Source organism: Phyllostomus discolor, chromosome 2 (genome assembly GCF_004126475.2).
Source record: "Phyllostomus discolor isolate MPI-MPIP mPhyDis1 chromosome 2, mPhyDis1.pri.v3, whole genome shotgun sequence".
Taxonomy (NCBI): Eukaryota; Metazoa; Chordata; class Mammalia; order Chiroptera; family Phyllostomidae; genus Phyllostomus; species Phyllostomus discolor.
In genome coordinates, this window is record NC_040904.2 from 98,713,514 (window position 1) to 98,732,037 (window position 18,524).

Genomic DNA, 18,524 nt, shown 5'->3' on the forward strand with positions numbered 1-18,524 from the left:
GTGTCCCCTCCTCCCTCCTTAGTTCACACCCAACCTCTTCCTGAAGCAGATGCTGGAGAGGTACCAAAACAACAGCCCCCCAAACAATGATGACCAGTGGAAAAACAATGGAGTCACCAAAACTTGGGACAGACTTATGCTCCAGGTAAGACCTGGGATCATGGGCAGACGCCACTTTGTGCGCAGACCAATCTCCAGGGCTGTGTGTGTGGGAGCGAAGTCAAAGGGTGGAGGACCACAGCCTCTAAGAGGATTTCCTGCACAAAGGGACTTGACATAGGCTAGTTCATCCATTGCTCTTCTTTACCAGCAGGGGACAGGAGTCATATACATGAGTCAGTGAGACTCCTAGACCTATATTTTGTTTCAAGCCATGATGCTGATTAGCTTGCATGTATAGGGATAATGACATTTTCAAGAAATTTAGATTAAGCACACACTCTGTCTTTTAGAACTCAGGCATCACTTACATTAAAAGAAAAATGTTGCCTCCTCTGTTTCACAGTGAACTCAAATGGCAGTTACCATCCCTGTTGCTTATTTAGCACCTTTCACACTTCCTATGGACGGTCCCTGTGAAGGATCAAGGATTGTGGGTTGACTTGATGGGTTTTCTCTACTTAGCAATCATACCTCATATCCAAGTTTACCTCAGTACCACCAAAAGTCCAAATCTTTTAGAATACCCATCATCTCCTGTCTGTTGCTGTATGTACATAAATTCTTATCCCTGGCATACCCCAACTCCCACACTGCCCTCGAGCCCTGCCCCCAGCCCACCCCACCACCCACGTTTCACAGTCTGTCACCTGCAAACTCCCCTGTGGCCTCTGCACCTTCTTTGAACTCTCTCTTTACCCTCTGTCTTCTATAATTTTTGTAATTCACTCTAATATTCCCATTTCAATAACTTTCTTCACCCTATTTGGACCATCAATTCCTCAGCCACTTTTTTTATTTTCTATCATTCTCTTGTTTACAAGAATTAAGTTCTTCAAATGAGAATGTGAATGCTCACACAGTTGAAAGTCCACTAACCTACCTTTTAAAGCTCAGTCTGAAATAAGCTTGCCTCGAACTTAACCATTTTTTCCCAAAATGCTCAGGTCCAAATACAGGATGATTATTTTCCTTGCTAAGATATTTTCCATAATCCAGTAGCATAAACAGGTATGCTTTAAAGATTTATCATAAACTTTGCTTGAATATATTTACTCTAAATGTTGAGAGATGCCCATAGTTTCAATTTCTTTCCTTGAAATATTCTAGCAGAATTTATAAAAAGGCAGGAAAGCTATATGAATTGTGTTTTTTCTTCTATCTTCAATCCTATCCAGAATGTAAGGATATTAGCTGTGTGTTAATTGTTCCTTCTTATGTGGAGGCCTAGTTGTGTGTTACAAGATTTAGGTTATTTTTCCAGTTTATTTTCTTTCATCATAAAAGTAATGCATAATTACTATAGAAAATGTTCAAACTGTAAAAAAGGAAAACAAAAAGGCTTATCCATAATTTATCACTAGAAATTTTAATTTTCTGATTCTCAATTTGCTCATATGTAATATGAGACTAAGTATGCCTCTCTCACATTGTTGTATCAAGATATTAGTATTTCTTAAGCATTAGTATTTACTGAGGGTTTGCTGTGACCTTGGCAGCATACTATACTTGTTAAGTGTATTAATAACTAATTTAATCCTCACAACAACTGTATGGGGTAGGTACTTTATTAATCCCAATTTTACAATTAAGGAACGTTTTTAAAAAGACAAAAAGCAATTAAGGAAATTGAGACTTAGAGAGTTTCCATAACTTGTCAAAGGTTACAGAGCTCATTACTGGTTTGTAAAATAATAAGTTACAAACTCTAAAATGTAAGTTATCAATACCTTCAGCTCTCATTGGGGTATTTTTAGTGAATGCACACTATGGTACATTTTTCGTATGTTCACTTTCCATAAAAATCTCAGTGGCTACATTGATGGACGTAATGAGGGCCACAGGAGAAAATTTTGTGTTTCTCATCTGCCAACAGGACAGATGCTGCGGTGTGAACGGTCCATCAGACTGGCAGAAATATACGTCTGCCTTCCGGACTGAGAATAACGATGCTGACTATCCCTGGCCTCGTCAGTGCTGTGTTATGAACAAGCTGAAAGAACCTCTCAACGTGGAGGCCTGCAAACTAGGAGTGCCTGGTTATTATCACAGTCAGGTGAGTCCTTTCCCTGCAAGGCCTGCCAGAAGTTCCTTCGGTGCTTCATGAAAAGCATACTAGTTAACTATAGGTAATGGTGTCTCAATAAGGAACTCTGCATCCTTTTTCCTATCGCTTATATTGTTTTCTTCTCTGTTTGTGAATGCTAACATAGTGAAATGTGAATGCTAACCTAGGGCTGATCTGAGAAATTTTAATAAAATTAACAGGACATGAGAATAGCAATAGCAAAGTCCAACTTTATTTAAATGAAAATAATCTGTACAATGTATAGAATTGGTATCTCAAAAAAAATCTATTTTTGTAAAATGTGAATTGGAAGGAACAATATGAAAAAAGAAGTTTTGCTACTTCCAAAGCAATGGTAATTGCTAAGGGTAAGTGCAGTAATTATATATCCACATTCCTTATTCAGTAATAATGTAGGATAGTCTTAATAAAATATTAGGATAATGATTTGGGTAGAAGGTAATTTACATACAGATGGTTTTTTAAAAAATGTCTCCAGCCTAATGAGGATGATATAATGATGATGAAAAGTAACAATTACTGAGTACTTAAATGCCAGAAACTACTCCGAGTGCCATACATATATATTAACTCATTTAGTGCTCAAAGCCGGGTGCCAGTACAATCCCTATTTTATGAATAAGGAACTGAAATACAGAGCTTCCAATAAATACCTTGCCCAAGGTCTTGCAGCTTGTAAAGAGCGGGGTGAGGCCTCCAGCGCTAGCCGTGTGGCTCCTGAGCCCGAACTCAAAGCTAAAAACAACTTGGAAATACTCCCAAAAGCACTGAAGAGAATCCTCAACCATGAATGGTTAACCTCTAAAATGCTGAGCACTGCTTTGCAAGTAACCACTTTGAGGGAAGCTGCTTGTGTGCCTACTCATTAAATAATCAAGAAACATTAGCCTTTTTAGTCTTGGAGAGAATAATACAAAGTGTGCTTCCAGAATGAAGGGCATAGCACCGCTGACCGTCCAGCCACGCCTGGCAGGATGCCTGGGCTAGGATCAGGTTGCATTCATCCAGAAAAGGAAAACACAGATTATTTTGCAGAGTTGTTCAAATGAACCCTCATTTAGCTTTTCAGCAACATTGTTTTTGAATTATTTGAATCAGTCATATTTACACAGCTATAAAAAATTAAATGTATGGCCTACAATTATAATGTGCAATATAATTGTCACTCTCAGGAGTCATTAAATGCTTTCAATACTTCAGCCCTGGAACTGGACCAGGCAGACATATCTTGATTGGACTGTAATTGCAAACAAACCATATGATCTCTTTGAAAGAGACAAAAAGAGTGTTGCAGGTTCAATTCCCAGTCAGGGTACATGCCTGGGTTGCAGGCCATGACCCCCAGCAACCGCACATTGATGTTTCTCTCTCTCTCTCTCTCTCTCTCTCTCTCCCCCTTCCCTCTCTAAAAATAAATAAATAAAATCTTAAAAACAATAAAAAAGAACACCATAATTAAAAAATTAAAAAGGAAGGAAGGAAGGAAGGAAGGGACAAAAAGGATGTTTGCTTTCAGATAATCACTTTATTTCACAGCAATTAATCACTTTATCTCACAGCATTATATTCTAGTAATGATGGATCACTACACCTGTTTTTACAATCCTTCAGGAACCAGCCCTTGCACTTCCTTGGCCTCACCTTGTCCTTAACATTTCCACCTCCACTCCCCACCAGCTGCACCACAACTACAAACCTGTTATCACTCAACCCACTCCACAGTCAAGTTCCTGAATTCTGAAATTCTTCCTTTTGTCCCCGATTCCCTGTGTTCCTAACTTCTCAGTCTCACTCATTCTTCACCCTCAGCATAATCTCTTATGTATTAAATCCTCTCCCCATCTCTGTTCCCCAAATTCTTACACATCACCATTCTTCTAAGTTAGAGGGCCTGCTATTTTTCCTATAGCAATCCTGCTCCACAAAGCAAAACAAGCCACCCCACAACCTCATACGCTTCACGTCTATTATTGCAGTTGCCACCTTGAACTCAATTGTAATTACTTGTTTGCACGTCTGTTTTTTCTATGAGTCTACTTGAGGGCCATGCATTATTTAGTTCTGTATTTTCAACACTTAGCATAATGCCTGGCACAAAGCAGGCATTGATAAATGTTTGGTGGGTGGGCAAATTAAAAGATGAATGGCTCTCCTTTTTGTGTTCATATTGTAGCTTTTCAAGATCTGCATTGTACAAATAAATGCTAACAAAATTAGGGAAGTCATCATAAGTGTGGTAATATAGAAATTGCCCACAGTCATACACAGTATTTCAGATGCAGATGTGCATATTCTCATGAGGTCTGACTGGGAAAAGTCCACCCATTGTTAATATCAAAGAGTGGTTTGCACAACATTGATGTAACTTGGCAGCCAAAGAGAATGGACTGGAATGCACGTGCATGAACGACAACTTCATTGTAGTAGTCAGTGGGGGTGGTAGATGCCATTGAGTAAGCATGTGTACTGTGTGGCCGTCACATTCAAAATGACTGAGCAAGCAGAGCAATAAATCTGTGTCAAATTTTGTGTCAAGTTTGAACATTCCTCTGTGGTAACTATTCAATTGATGCTTAAGGCCACAACTAAGGGCAACTGATGATTCATCACAACAATGCCCCCACTCATGCATCATGTCTCATGGAATTTTTTGACAAAACATCAAATCACCCAGGTGACTCAGCCCTGCCACAGCCCAGATTTGGCACCCTGTGACTTCTGGCTTTTCCCAAAACTAAAATCACCTTTGAAAGGGAAGATATTTCAAACCATTGATGAAATTCAGGAAACAGGGCAGCTGATGGCAACTGGGAGAACTGTGTGAGGTCCCAAGGTTCCTACTTTGAAGAGGACTGAGGCATCATTGTCCTGTGTACAATGTTTCTTGTATCTTGTATCTTCTTCAAAAAATGTCTCTATATTTCATAGCACATGGCTGGATACCTTCTGGACAGACCTCATACATCATGGTCCATCTGCCCTAGAAATGCAATGTGCAAGTTTTGATCACTACCTTCAGAATGTTATGGTGGATGGAGCTAAGGAAGATCCAGTTAAGCACCACTATAAGAATGAAAAGGCACTAAGTGAGAAGAGGAGGGAAAACACTGTGTTTTTGTTTGTGAGCTGCATGAGGGCAAGACCTATTTCTGTCTTATCACAGTTGAGTGCCCAGCCCAGGGCCTGGCGCCTGACATAAGTGGGCTCATACATATTATTCGACAAATGACCACCTCCCAGGATTGTCGGATAAAGTGAATAATGGATACAGGAGTGTTTGTGAATGATCAACTGTGTCATATACAATACCATTGTATCATTATGTCACATCATGTTTCATTCATTCTGTCATTGTTTATTAGGTGGCTACTTTGTGCTAGGCACTTGTTCTAGAGAGGCTAAAGATTCAAAAACAAACAGGGCAGAACCCCTGTCCTCTTAGCAGTCTAGCTCCAGAGCCCAGGCTCAAAGTCAAGAAAGAACATGAAAATAGTCCCAAAAAGCCCTGAAGAGACAGATGACAAATCACCAAATACGTGATAAATTGCAGGTAGTGATGAATGCCATGAGAGAAATAAAGCAGGATATGTTTATAGAGAATCGTGGGGGAAAGGGTATTTGTCTCTACCATGGTCAGGAAAGGCATTGTTGAAATGATCAGAGTTCTGAATTAGGTGAGAAAATGAGCACCTCACTTAAAGAAGATTGGGGAAGAGGGTTCTAAATGAAGGAGGCAGCAAGTGCAAAGGCCCTCAAGGAAGAGCATTCTTAGCTTTTTGGAGGAACATTGAGGACATCAATATGGCAAAGCCATGTGGCAAGGCCAGAATGAGTGAAGGAAGAGTGGAAGGCTAGGATGGGTGTAGATCTTGTAAGGACTGAAGCTTATAAAATTTGTAGAGAGGGGTTCTCCTTAGGAAAAACAATGAAAAATATGCACACAAAGTTAGGTACATGGCTTCCCTGGCCAGTGTGGCTCAGTGAGTTGGGCATCATCCTGAAAAGCAGAAGGTCTCCAGTTTTGATTCCTGGCCAGGGCACATGCTTGGGTTGTAGGCCAGGTCCAGTTGGGGGCATGCAAGAGGCAACCTATCAGTGTTTCTCTTCCTGTCTTTCTCCCTCCCTTCCCCTCTCTCTAAAAATATATAAGTGCCCTGGCTAGTGTAGCTCAGTGGATTGAGCGGGGGCTATGAACCAAAGTGGTGCAGGTTTGATTCCCAGTCAGGGTATGTGCCTGGGTTGCAGGCCATGACCCCCAGCAACCGCATATTGATGTTTCTCTCTCTTTCTCCCTCCCTTCCCTCTCTAAAAATAAATTTTAAAAATCTTTAAAAAAATAAAAATAAATAAGCAAAGTTTTTTAAAAGTTAAAAAATAAAAAATTAGGTACAGGACTTTGAAATGGTCTTGCAAATAGCAGCCCTGAAGCTCAAGCTAATTAGCTTTACAGTGACGTAGCCTCTGGCAGTGAAGCTGGGATCTTAGGGAGAGGCAGGGTCATATCACACAGGGCCTGTAGGTTGTTGTGAGGGCTCAGGATATCATTTTAAGGATGATGGGAAGCCACTGGAGGGTTTGGAGCAGGGATGTGAAGTGATCTGACTCCTGTTTTACAAGGATCCCTCTGGCATCGTATGAAGATTAGTAGAGAGCCAAGAGTGGGCACGGGCCCACGGGAGACAAGTTAGATGGCTCTTGTAATCCTGGAGTGAGGAGGACATGGTAGACCAACATGGTAGCGGGAATTGATTCATGTTTGGATTTGAGATATATTGTAAAAGTGGACCCAAAAGAATTATATATGATGTCAAATAAGAGAAAAACAGTTTAGGGTCATTCCAAGATTTTTCATTTGAGCATCTAGGTGAATGGAGATGCCTGTAACATAAATGGAGAAGGATGAATTGAGGAGAAATCAAGGCATTGCAAGGCAGGGCATGCCAGTGGATTAACAAGGGACTGAGGCAGAACGGATAGAACCTCAAGTGGCCACCTGTACCCGCTGGGCAGGGCCTAAACTTCAAGGTCAGCCTGTTGAGAACATTTTCCTGTGAACCTCTGTGGTTCAGGGAACCAGCCTGTTTTTTGCATTTCTTAGGCATTCCCTGTGATTCCCAGGGCTCTAGAGAAGGTCACCAGAAAGTAAGTCTAGCCCTACACATGTGTATCACACCAGCACTTCGCATAGTGACTAGAACAGAGTGTGCCGTATAAAAGCGTACTGGGTTGTGGCATGCATGAATGAATAACTGGATGGATAAAATGAATCACACTTTTGCACACACACTGAGACTCTTCAGAGTCCCACTGGAACAATAAAGAGATATGTTAAAATATGGCATCAAATTAAAATTTAGAAAGCATGGTATAGGGGTTCCTTCAATGATTAAAAAAAAATCCCTCTGGTTTTTATAGACCAGAAGCACCTTGATTCAAAAACAAACGAAAAGTAACTCTGCCCTCAAACAAATCAGCAATAACATATTTTGGAAAAGAAAAAATGCAAATTTTATTAAGAATATTTTACATTACTCACATATTCAATATGAAAAAATACTAGGCTAAAATAGAAGCACCTTTTTTTAAAAAGCTTTAATCGGAAGTCATTACAAAAAAAATAGCAAGACCTTTGTTAGTTACATTGAATGATAAAGACAAAAACAAAGGTGACATAGAAAAGTTGTCTGACAGAATCATTTCTATTCCCTGGGCAAAGAGCTGTCAATAACTGTTGATAACTGGCATGGGGACGTGGAAATAGCCTAGACTTGGATTCACTTAACAGTCTGCTTCCCCCCACATCTCTTACATGTCTCTCACTGGGCCCTCTCACACTGACGTGGAATCGCCCACTCCTCCAGGGCTGCTATGAACTGATCTCTGGACCAATGAACCGGCACGCCTGGGGGGTTGCCTGGTTTGGATTTGCCATTCTCTGCTGGACTGTGAGTATTACCTGGCACGTGCTTTATTTCTGAGAAGATGATAATAAGGAGGGAACTTGAGATTGCTCCTGCTTAGCCCAACCACACTAGACTGTCTGGAAATAAAACTTCAGGAAGCTGCTGGCACATGAGTGAGGCCAGCAGTTTCCCTTTGGGAGGTTCCCTGCCAGGGAAAGGATGCACCCTGTTAACCAGATCCTTCTTCTGGGTGGTTGGGATGCACTTGCCTGCTCCCCCAGTTCTCCAAATCTCACTAGCTCATTATAGTGAGACTAGTGAGACTATAGTGAGATAGGTGACTACAAAGACTGTCATCTATCTAGATGGCTCTGGACACTAATTTGCCCATCTCCTTCCAAAGAGCTGCCTCAGCCAGTCTCACCCGTCCTACCGCTCACGTTACTGGATGCACATGCAGCAAGAGGGTGCAGCAGTTATGCATCAAAGTTTCGGCGGGTGGGGAAGGCAGGGTTGAAAAAAGCAAAGCATACCTGCACCCCAACCTCTTGCAGAGCCCATTTTTAATAAAGTTTTTCCAGATGATTCTAATTTCCTGTCAGGATTAAGAGTTATTGCATTAGGGAAGCAGTCCTAAACTTAATTTCAGAACCCCTTTATTCTCTCAAAATACCAAGGTCTTCAAAGACCTTTTGTCTATGGAAGCTATCTTTATCTACATTTACACTATTGAAAAGTAACACAGAAATTTCAATATACTTACTAATAAATCAGTTGCTTGTTAGCATTAACAACGTATTTTTGTGGAAAAAGTAACTGTTTTCCACCACAGAAAGGTAATGAGAAATGGGGTAATGAGAAATGTTTCACATTTTTGAAAGCCTCTTCAATGTGTGGCAGAAGAACAGACAGCTGGATTCTCATATTCGGTTTTTCAGTCAATCTGTTATAATATGTTGCTTAGGTTGAAGGATTTGAAGAAAATCCATCCTCACACAGATAAATAGTTGAAAAAAACAACAGGAATGTTTCAGTAGCCTTACTTAAAGATAAGTGTGAACATTCTTCTTCGGTATTAGACAAAACTTGACAAGTAATATTCTTAAGGGTTAGTTGCAATACAGAATCTAAAACTGTCAATGAACTTCAGACTCTGTTACATTAGAATACATTACATTGGTTTGTCTTGCACTTGGCATAAATCTTTTACTCATGTACAATTCTATAACATCGTGCATTGGTTATTTGAAAAAATATTGATTCACTGTGTCATGTAATCTTCCAAATGTTGGTCAATTTCTTCATGCAATACCAAGAAATTGCATTCATTGATATTGCCATGTTGGAAGAGAATTTAAGTACTGGGATGCTAGCAAGTTTGTGGTGTCAAATACAAGTTTTATGATTTTGGTTTGAAAGCTCAGATTTATCACTAGCAACAAATATCGTCAGCTGTTTTCCTCAAAATGACAGACTCACTTTACAACTTTCCAAGAAAATGTCTGCAAACATCCAACTCTAAATAACCATAGCTCATCTGTTAGTCTTTTTTTTTCAAGTAAAAATGGTGTTCCATGAAAAAATAACCAGTTCAGTGCACAACTCAGTCACCTAAGTGCTTTTCCTCAAGACAACCATCCTACTTCCATTTGCAACAAAACTGCTTTAGGGATACTTCCTTTCTGTCAGATGGAATACTAAAAAGATGTGTCCTCAAAGGTCAACATTTAATACAATCAGTGATTCTTACTGTTTCATCAAGGACAATCTCAAGTAAAACTGGCATTTTATTCTCCTACAAGCGCATAGCAGTGAAGGATTTGTGTCTCTGCCTTGAATCTTGCTAAGATGCCAACATTTTTTCCTTCCACTGCCTTCACACCATCCGTGCAAATGTGAACATAGCAGAAAGGGCAAATAAAGTCTTGATATTGTTATGTAAATATTCTTTCATTGTAGACACCTAAAAGGGCTATCAGTTGTTTGTACACCACACTTGAAGAAATGCTGGGATTTGTGCACCTGCAACCTACATAATTTTGTTAACCAATGTCACCTCAGTAAATTCAGTAATTAATTAATTAATTGATTGATTAATTAAATGTTGGGTTTGGGATGAGAAACTGAGTGAGGCAGGAAGGAAGGGAGGCTCCTTTGAGAGGCTTCTATGAGCCCTCAGTCCACGCTGTCAGGAGCCCCTGAGACACCCTGCACGCACCTCCCGCTGGGAACCACTGCTGTGTGAGGGCTTGTGTCTTCCCAAAGCCTGGCGACCCGTGCCTGGCACAGCATGCAGTAAGCGCTTAATCCCTATTGAGTGAATGAAAAATGGTAACAATGAAGTTTGTTTTGTGTCATGCTGGCAGAAATTATATGGGCTAATGTTTAAAGGCTTTTGAGAATCTTAGAACTCCAGACCAGGTGAAATCTTTGATATTGCTACAAGCATCAAATGGTCTGGACTCTGGATCTTGTAAGTCCTCTTGAAGTTCAAAATAGGAAAGGGAACTAGGTCTACTGAAGGCCTGCTACAGAGAAGGCACCATGTCAAATACTCTTAACGTTAAATCCTACAACTCTGTAGAGTTGGTAGGTGGCCAGACATCTTTCTTACAAGGAATAGAGAAGTTCAACAGAGTTCCTAAGAACTGTGCTTAAGAAGAGATCTTAGGCAGGTCCAGTTCACTGCTGTTTACAGCTTTCTCATAGTGGTTAAATGGATAAACTCGGAAGCTAACCAACCACCTGGGCTTGACCCCCAGCTTCACCACCTGCTAGTTTTATGGCCTTGTGTAAGTTACGTATCTCCTCTGGGCCTCAGTTTCCTATAGGGTTTTGGAAGCACTAAATTGAGTTATATGTGCAGGTATTAGAACAGGGCCTGATATATAGTAAGTCATCAATAAACATTAGACACTATTATTACTTCATTATCTCATTCAATCTTCAACTCTGGAATCAGTGAGGATGTCATTATATTACCTTGCAGATGCAGGGAGTGGCTGGCAGATCTGCCACAGAACTCATATATTCTAACCCCCAGCCTGAGGCAAATATCTTGAGTGTCTGGAGGGCAGCTGTTCATCACAAGCACTTTTGAGAAAAGAGAGAGTCCCCTGGGAAGAGAAGTTCATACTAGAAGCAAGAAACTCATATTCCAAAATGACACATACCAGAAGTAGGAATGCAGTAGAGGGTAAGAAGCCCTGATGGGAAGAAGGAAGAACTTTCAAGGGGGCTAGTTGAACACAGAAATGACTGATGTTATTTAGGCAAGAGTACCCTTAAAAATTCATTGTCACAAAGCCAAACATCATTTTTCTCCCAGAATGAGATGTTCCTAAACCAATTCCTTATTAATTTTTTCTTTTTATATTCTAGTTTTGGGTTCTCCTGGGTACCATGTTCTACTGGAGCAGAATTGAATATTGAAGACAGTGTCCACCTTCTCCCGGTGACTCTGGATCTGGTGCTGGAACTGCTCTCTCCCGACACTCCACGTGTGTGCCCCCCGGGCACATGTCCTCACTCAAGTTGCCACGTCAGTTGGTATGGAGCTCCTTCAGGCTCTCGGGCTCCTGAAATTCTCAGCACTGTGTTTTTACCCTGGTCTAGGATTCTACAATATTTTATTGATTGTTGGAGTGGGAGACTTTGGAAAGGAGGCAATAACTACTCCCACTCCTGTTCATTTTTAATTTGGGGGCATAGAAACATTCACAGGAGCCTGTGTTATCACAGCCAGCCAAGTCTATTTGGACAGCAGATCTGCCTGTATTTCCCACTACTTTTGAAATGACACTTTCAAAGGCTTTCTTTCATCTCCCTATTGTCCATGTGAAAGAACCGAGGAAAGCTGCCTTTTTTTCTATGCACCTTTTGCCTTTTGTTCTACAGTGGCTCCCATATATGGAGACTCAGGCAATTCTTTTAATGGCATTTTAGGATCCTTATACTCTCCAGGACAGTGCCCAATCTTCAGTTAACAATGCCCAATGCCCTCTTGGACATTGTAGATTGTATGTGTTTAGTAACTTCAGCCCCCCATTAATTAAAAGTTTTGGGCTTTTGGGGACAAAGTAGAGGCCTTTCACATATATTTACCAGTCTCAAATGGAAACACCTTTCAAATAGAGGAGAGGCAAGCCAGCTACTAGATAGGTGATTTATGGTGATTTTTGTTTACTGTCAAAAGGTTTCTCTTTTGAACTATGTTTTCATTTGTGGCCCTGAAGAAAGTTCATATAACTCAGCATCTGTCTTATAAATAAAGAAGGCCTTTAACATATTCACTTTCTTTTGTTTTTACCAGTGTCCTAACTGGTCATATATGAGTCTAACAAAATGGATTTTCCAATGAATGCAAGAGCTTATTAGGCTCATGGGAATTAAAGTTCAGAAGATGGAAAATGCAATAGGGTGTGGTTTCCTGTTGGACATCAGTAACCCTGCTAGACAGTTAAATGGTTAGAATTTCTACATTTACCTTTACTTTTTGCTCCTACTACGCTGAAGCCCAGCAGTGGTGATGGAGCTGCTGCCTCTCCAATCCTTTTCCTCTTGCCCTTGGAAACAAGGGAAGCATCCCTGACTCCAACTACTGAACTGTCTCCTATGAAGAAAATGTACCTGTCACTTCAGGGTTCTATTCCCAGCTGACTCAGCCAGAGGGAGTACCCCAATGCCACAGCCCTGACCAGGGTCCTGTGAGTTAGGCTGACGAGAAAGAACAGAGGGCACACCTCTGCTGTACCCTTGCAGGGCTAAAGGCGCACATCCTGACGCACAGTTGGCCCGTCCTGCCTGTCTCACTTCATTTCTCCAGACACAGCTTGGGTGTCAAGATAAATGACACCTATATTTGTCTGGGAAAGTTCTGTGTTTTTTAGAAGACAGGAAGAGGCAGAAGAAACTTACTCTGGGCTAAGCTTTGAAACGCCTCTGTCCCACCTCCCCTTACATACACTCCTGTGTCCCGGTGCCTTTTTCTCCCACTGCTAACCAGGTTTTCCATTGTCCTCCTGCTCTCCACTGGCTGAGCAAGTCCTGCCCACCCCGCCTTCCTCTCCAGAGCTTCATGCTTCACATATAAAATCCCATTCTCCTTGTGATTGGATCTCAGCTACAATAAGGTAAAACCTTTTGGAAAACTAATTCTTGCTAAGGGGAGAGTGACAACTAGTGCCAACCCCCTTAATCTTTATAGGTTTTTCCTTGATAATAGAAATTGATCTCTAGTTGGTAGAATCCGAGGCAGCCATAGGAGCAGGAAAGAACTATTATGAGGAAAGATGGCCCACCTGCTGCTCCTTAAATCTTATTACCTGCCTTCTCTGCCAAGAAGTAACTAGAAAGAGAATGAGTCTTCAGTTAGCAGATGCCCCACCCCCTCCAGCTAGCTTCCTACATGGAGCCTCATCCTTCACAGAAGGTGCCAATTCCCCCAACGATGTATGTGGACAGGTTCTGCTGCTCCCAAAACCAAATAAGGCTCTGAACCCACCATGTCCAAGCCCCCGACACTTGGGGAGGACACACCTTTCAGCCATGACAGACCTAGGCCCAAGGACTCCCGTACAGAAAATTCAGCCATTTAAGACTTCTGTGTGTCCTACTATAGGGTCTTCAGTGTAACCTCAGGGCAGTTTGTGCTCTGCCAAGTTCCTGCCATCCCTCTCAGCCTTCCCTGGAAGTCCAGTCTTTCCCCTCTTCCCTCCAGGGTCTGATACTGGAAGGGGACTCACAGTGAGAACCTAGCCATTATTCAGGGTGAGGCCCAGGCCCAGGCCCAGGCCCAGCCTCACCAGAGCCGCCTCCAGCTCCACCAGACCAGGGAGGGGGAAAGAGAGCTGGAGAGCCCAGATGCTGGCAGGTTGCTGGGTTTAAGACATGTCCACACAAAGCCATCTTATGAAACCTCCCACTTCAAGTCTGTCCTCCTGCTGCTTATCAGGTGGGCAAGGAAAAATGATTACCTAACACCAGACATGTGTCAGACTAACTCTGGGGTAAGTTTTACCTGATTGCAACACCAGAGGGGTCATTCTGCTCTCTTGATTGGCCACTCCCTCTGCAGCTTGCTACCAGGCTCCCAGCAGGCTGTTTACACTGAGCATTAGAAAGCCCGCTGCTCATATTATCAGCTCTGTAGCTTTTTTTTTATCCCCATCAGCTATAATAAACAGGAGCTGCTTCTTTTCCTAAGCAGCAGATCAGGTACTCTCTGGATACCAATCAAGAAAAGGAGGAATAATAATAACCATGAGAATTTGAAAATCTAATCTCCTCTCTCTTCTACCCCAATCCCAGCCAAATTGATTGACCAACTGGGCTACGGTTAAGGGATTGGAAACTGAGCTTGTTTCTCATTTCTATTGACTGAACAATTTCCTTTCTCCTTCTGTATCCAGTATTTCCTCTAGTTTCTCTCCCCTGCTTCACCTCACTCAGGCCCTTATCACATCCTGTACCAGGACTAAATCAAAGAAGAAACCCAAAGGAGGCTAGTTGTAAGCTATTGAGTTTGCTTTCATGTGTGACATGTTTATAATTCGGATCAAGTGCCCACATCCAATGAGGAGATCCAAAAACGGCTTGGGAAAAGGCAGCATTCCTGAGAAATGCATTGTTCCCAGATCCTTCCCCACCCCCAGGCCCCAGTGTTCCCAACACACACACCCGAGGGAGACAAACAGCCAAGTCCAGGTGTTAAAGAGAAATGGTGCCATCATGCTCTGCTTTCTAGTGGCCTGTACTCCGATTTGAAAAAGAAAAAAAGAGCCCTGGCTGGCATAGCTCAGTGGATTGAGCTCAGGCTGTGAACCAAAGCATCGCAGGTTCGATTCCCAGTCAGGGCACATGCCTGGGTTGCAAGCCATGACCCCCAGCAACCGCACATTAATGTTTCTCTCTCTCTTTCTCTATCTCCCTCCCTTCCCTCTCTAAAAATAAAATAAATAAAATTTAAAAAAAAAAAGAAAAAGAAAAAAAGAGGAGCCCCTGACCATCGGAAGCTAGACTGGCACTCACGATGAGGCCATGCTACTCTCCTATTAGACATAAACAATCTCGTAGAATCCCAACCTCAGATAAGGTTACTCTGTGACCAAGATAAAAAGAGGCAAAGCAAAGCCACTTTGTAATTCTAGGCACAGACAAAAAAAGGCCACTGTGCCACCCACAGAACACCAAACACACCCTTTCTTAGCTAGAACAAGTGGCTGCTATGTGTTCACCCATTACAGCTTTATTTCCCTGCTAGTCCTTCCTTCCCTATGGATGAAATGTATGGAGATACAGTCACAGAACTGTCCCCGCCTTCTGACAGGATCCCATAGAGAGCACTTCTTGCATCCTCAGACCCTCCTCAAGTGACCCAACACAAACCCAAATGCTATCATAGATTCTTTGTAACTCCTTTTTCCTGAGATACCTCATTGTTCCCCATGGTATGTTCTCAGTCACTGCAATGAAGCATAATCCCACTTTATTTATCTGCAGATGTATTCCTGAGGGGCCTCTGGTTGAAGGACATCACACCCTCCAAATGTTTGCCCATCCTATTTCCTGTCTTTGTGTGTTTGTCGTTTGTGACCACGAAATGGTTAAGAACATGAGCTTTGGAGTCAGATACCTGGCTTCAAACTGCAGCTCTGCATGACAGTGGCAGGTCACCTGACCTTTCAGAAACTGCTTCAGGAAACCCTGTCTGTCCTTACCTGGAACTGGGAGAATTCAGCAAGACATGCAGTGTGCATTAGAATAGTTAACAACCTGTAAGAAATACCATAGGAAATTATAACATAAATCTGGTCCAAAGAACTTTGCTTGGACCGTAATCCCTGAGAACATGCCAACCAATGTCATCTTGCTTCAATTTATTGCAATAAGTTTAATGACCAAATATTTTGGTCCAAATCAACTGGCCCTCAAACAACAGCTATGAGTAATAGCTTTCCAGCAAAACTCCTACTCCATCGTGGAAGAATGTACTAGGGTCATCAAGATAAGGCATTTTAATGGATACATCTCAGGTTGTGTATTATTTTTAGCTACAAATGATATCTCTGCCTGTGCTGCCTTCACAGAGAAACCTCACAATATCCTGACAATAGGACATTCCGAAGGATTCAGGGAGATCAAGATATTGGAGTCAAGACACCCTTACTGATTTTGGGAAGTTATTTAACTTGAATGTTTTCTCTTTGCAGTATGTATAGTACCTAGAGGGCTATTGGAAAGTTAAAAATTGACTAGTAAGAAGCAAGCATTCAACTATTGTTATGCCCTATCCTTTACCAACCTCTCCCCCAAGGTCCAAAATTACACAAATACCCCCCGAGACATGCAGGCAGGGTTCAATTTTATTTGCATTTCAACTTCAACAGTTGTCAATGGAATGGTGGAGACTCTGCCTGTACAGGTATTCCCCGTGGGGGTGCATCCTCTCAGCCCTTTTGAGACCTATCAGACCTTCTCAAGGGGGCAACAGCTTACATATACAAGGAACTAAGAAATAGACTTTTAAAAAGAAGTTTTGGAATGTGACTGGCAAAAAAGAAATTATGAAATGTGCCTATCTTGTGGGACATGTTCATGGCTTTTCACAGGGACTGTATATGTGCAGGATGTAGGGAAAGTGGAGGTTTCAAGTCTGGCATAAAAGGTCTCAACTCACCTAAGAGTCCATTCACAGAGCATTTTGGGGCCCCCAGGAAACGAGTCTGATAGGAGCTTGAGTGGAAGCGAGGGCACTAGGGGCCAAAACACCAGGCGGGATGTCTGGGGGAAAGCTCAAAGACCAAATGAGAATGGAACATACTCTTTAAGGCCCAGAAGCACCGACCTTCTCCAGGAGCTAGGACGGAGATTTAGATTCGGAAAAACTACCTCAAAGAATGAGAAACACCACGTGAAGGAATTATTGGGTAATGATCTTTGTAGTCAGAAGACCTGAGTCTGTGCCCCGAGTTTGCCACTTAGTAGCTGTGGGACTTCTGGCAAGCACCCCACCTGTTTTCAGCCTCCACTTGCTCAATCTACCCTACTTATCTCAGGATTCTACAGGATCAATAAAGTACATGTAAAAACACTGCAGGCCATAGAGTGCTATAAGTGGTAGTAAGGAAAAAACCAATAAAAATTTCAAAGTAGCACAGCCTTCATGCGAAGTATGGTGGTATCCAAACAGACTGCACCCATATGCTCCTTAGCAATGCTGGTAGGTGTATCTACAACAGGCAAACAACTTGTCCTCTTAGTGGCAGTTGACAATAAAAAATACACAGGGCAGGAATTATAGGAAAGCTCAGTTCCTCGGAGACCAACCTCTCCTGCCCAGCTGTGACGGGGTGGCAGGATGGCAGCCATCAAGCAGGTGGCCACCTGCCTCCAGCCGGTCACTGGGCCTCAATTTTTAGTGCAGGTAAAATGGCACAGTGGCAAAATAAACATCTTAAAAATTATTTTCTGCCTCAAGAAGTTTCATAATGAGTCATTTAAATGACTGTACCTTATCTGGGTTGAAAGAATTATCTAAAGAATAGTAATAGGCATAATACAGTGATTACTAGCATTTTAAAAAATGCAGATGGCTTGTTAATAGCTGAAAATACAAGGGAGTTTCCACATGGTAGTAACTGTATTTCGCTTCCATTGAATGAGAAATGGAGTTCTCAAATATAGGTCCCCGACTTCCCTATACACACGATTCTCTTGCTTTACCTTCCCCAACCATGTGGGACCCACGGACTCCAGAATGGGGACCCCCTGGCATGGGCTGTTGGCCATTATGGTAGTTCAGCATGCATGTTGTTGTATTTAAGAAAATTGGAATAGAATGCTAAAGAAAGATTCTGCAGGAAAGAGAGAGAAGAGCAAGAGAGGGAAAATATGAAACCCATCCATTCTTTCTGTGTTAATAAAGAAAATAATAAAGTTTTTACTTGTCCCTACTGAGTTAAAGGTAAACCAGGCCAGCCCTAGGTAAACCTATCATGTCTATAAAATGTATTTTCCTTTCATTCAGATTCTCCTCTACTTGGCTGATGATTGCTGTCTTTCTTGGGAGCCCATTTCCTCCCTCTTCCTTCTTGGGAAGGATATTATTTACACCTTCTGGCTGGCACTCATTCATGGTCAAATTTTAAAAAGTGTCATAATAATGATGGACAGAGACCCTAGGGCATGGTGGTATAGCAATTGTTTAAGTACATCCATATCTGCATTATATATGTGTCCATTCACCTACGCAAACAAAATACTTTTTGTTCTCTTGACTCAGTATCCATCTCCTATTACCTTCCTTAGAGTATCCTTCCATATCCCAGCCCGCTCCCCAGGAAGCTCAGCAGTACTGGTGGCTTGCTTCTCTC

The 18,524-nt window shown here is 42.0% G+C and overlaps 1 protein-coding gene across 2 annotated transcripts in view; it reads left to right on the forward strand.

Annotated features, from left to right (window-relative positions):
* Window positions 1–12,440, forward strand: part of UPK1B (uroplakin 1B) — a 30,670-nt gene extending 18,230 nt beyond the window's left edge. Inside the window, exons 5-8 of one of the 2 annotated variants that reach the window (XM_028504687.2) lie at window positions 23–145; window positions 2,036–2,215; window positions 8,110–8,193; window positions 11,533–12,440. In XM_028504687.2, the coding sequence (XP_028360488.1) occupies window positions 23–145; window positions 2,036–2,215; window positions 8,110–8,193; window positions 11,533–11,583 (438 nt within the window). In that variant the 3' untranslated portion in view covers window positions 11,584–12,440. The remainder of the gene's footprint in view (window positions 1–22; window positions 146–2,035; window positions 2,216–8,109; window positions 8,194–11,532) is intronic. The other variant, XM_036018126.1, reaches the window with a different exon arrangement.
* The last annotated feature ends 6,084 nt before the right edge of the window (window positions 12,441–18,524 follow it).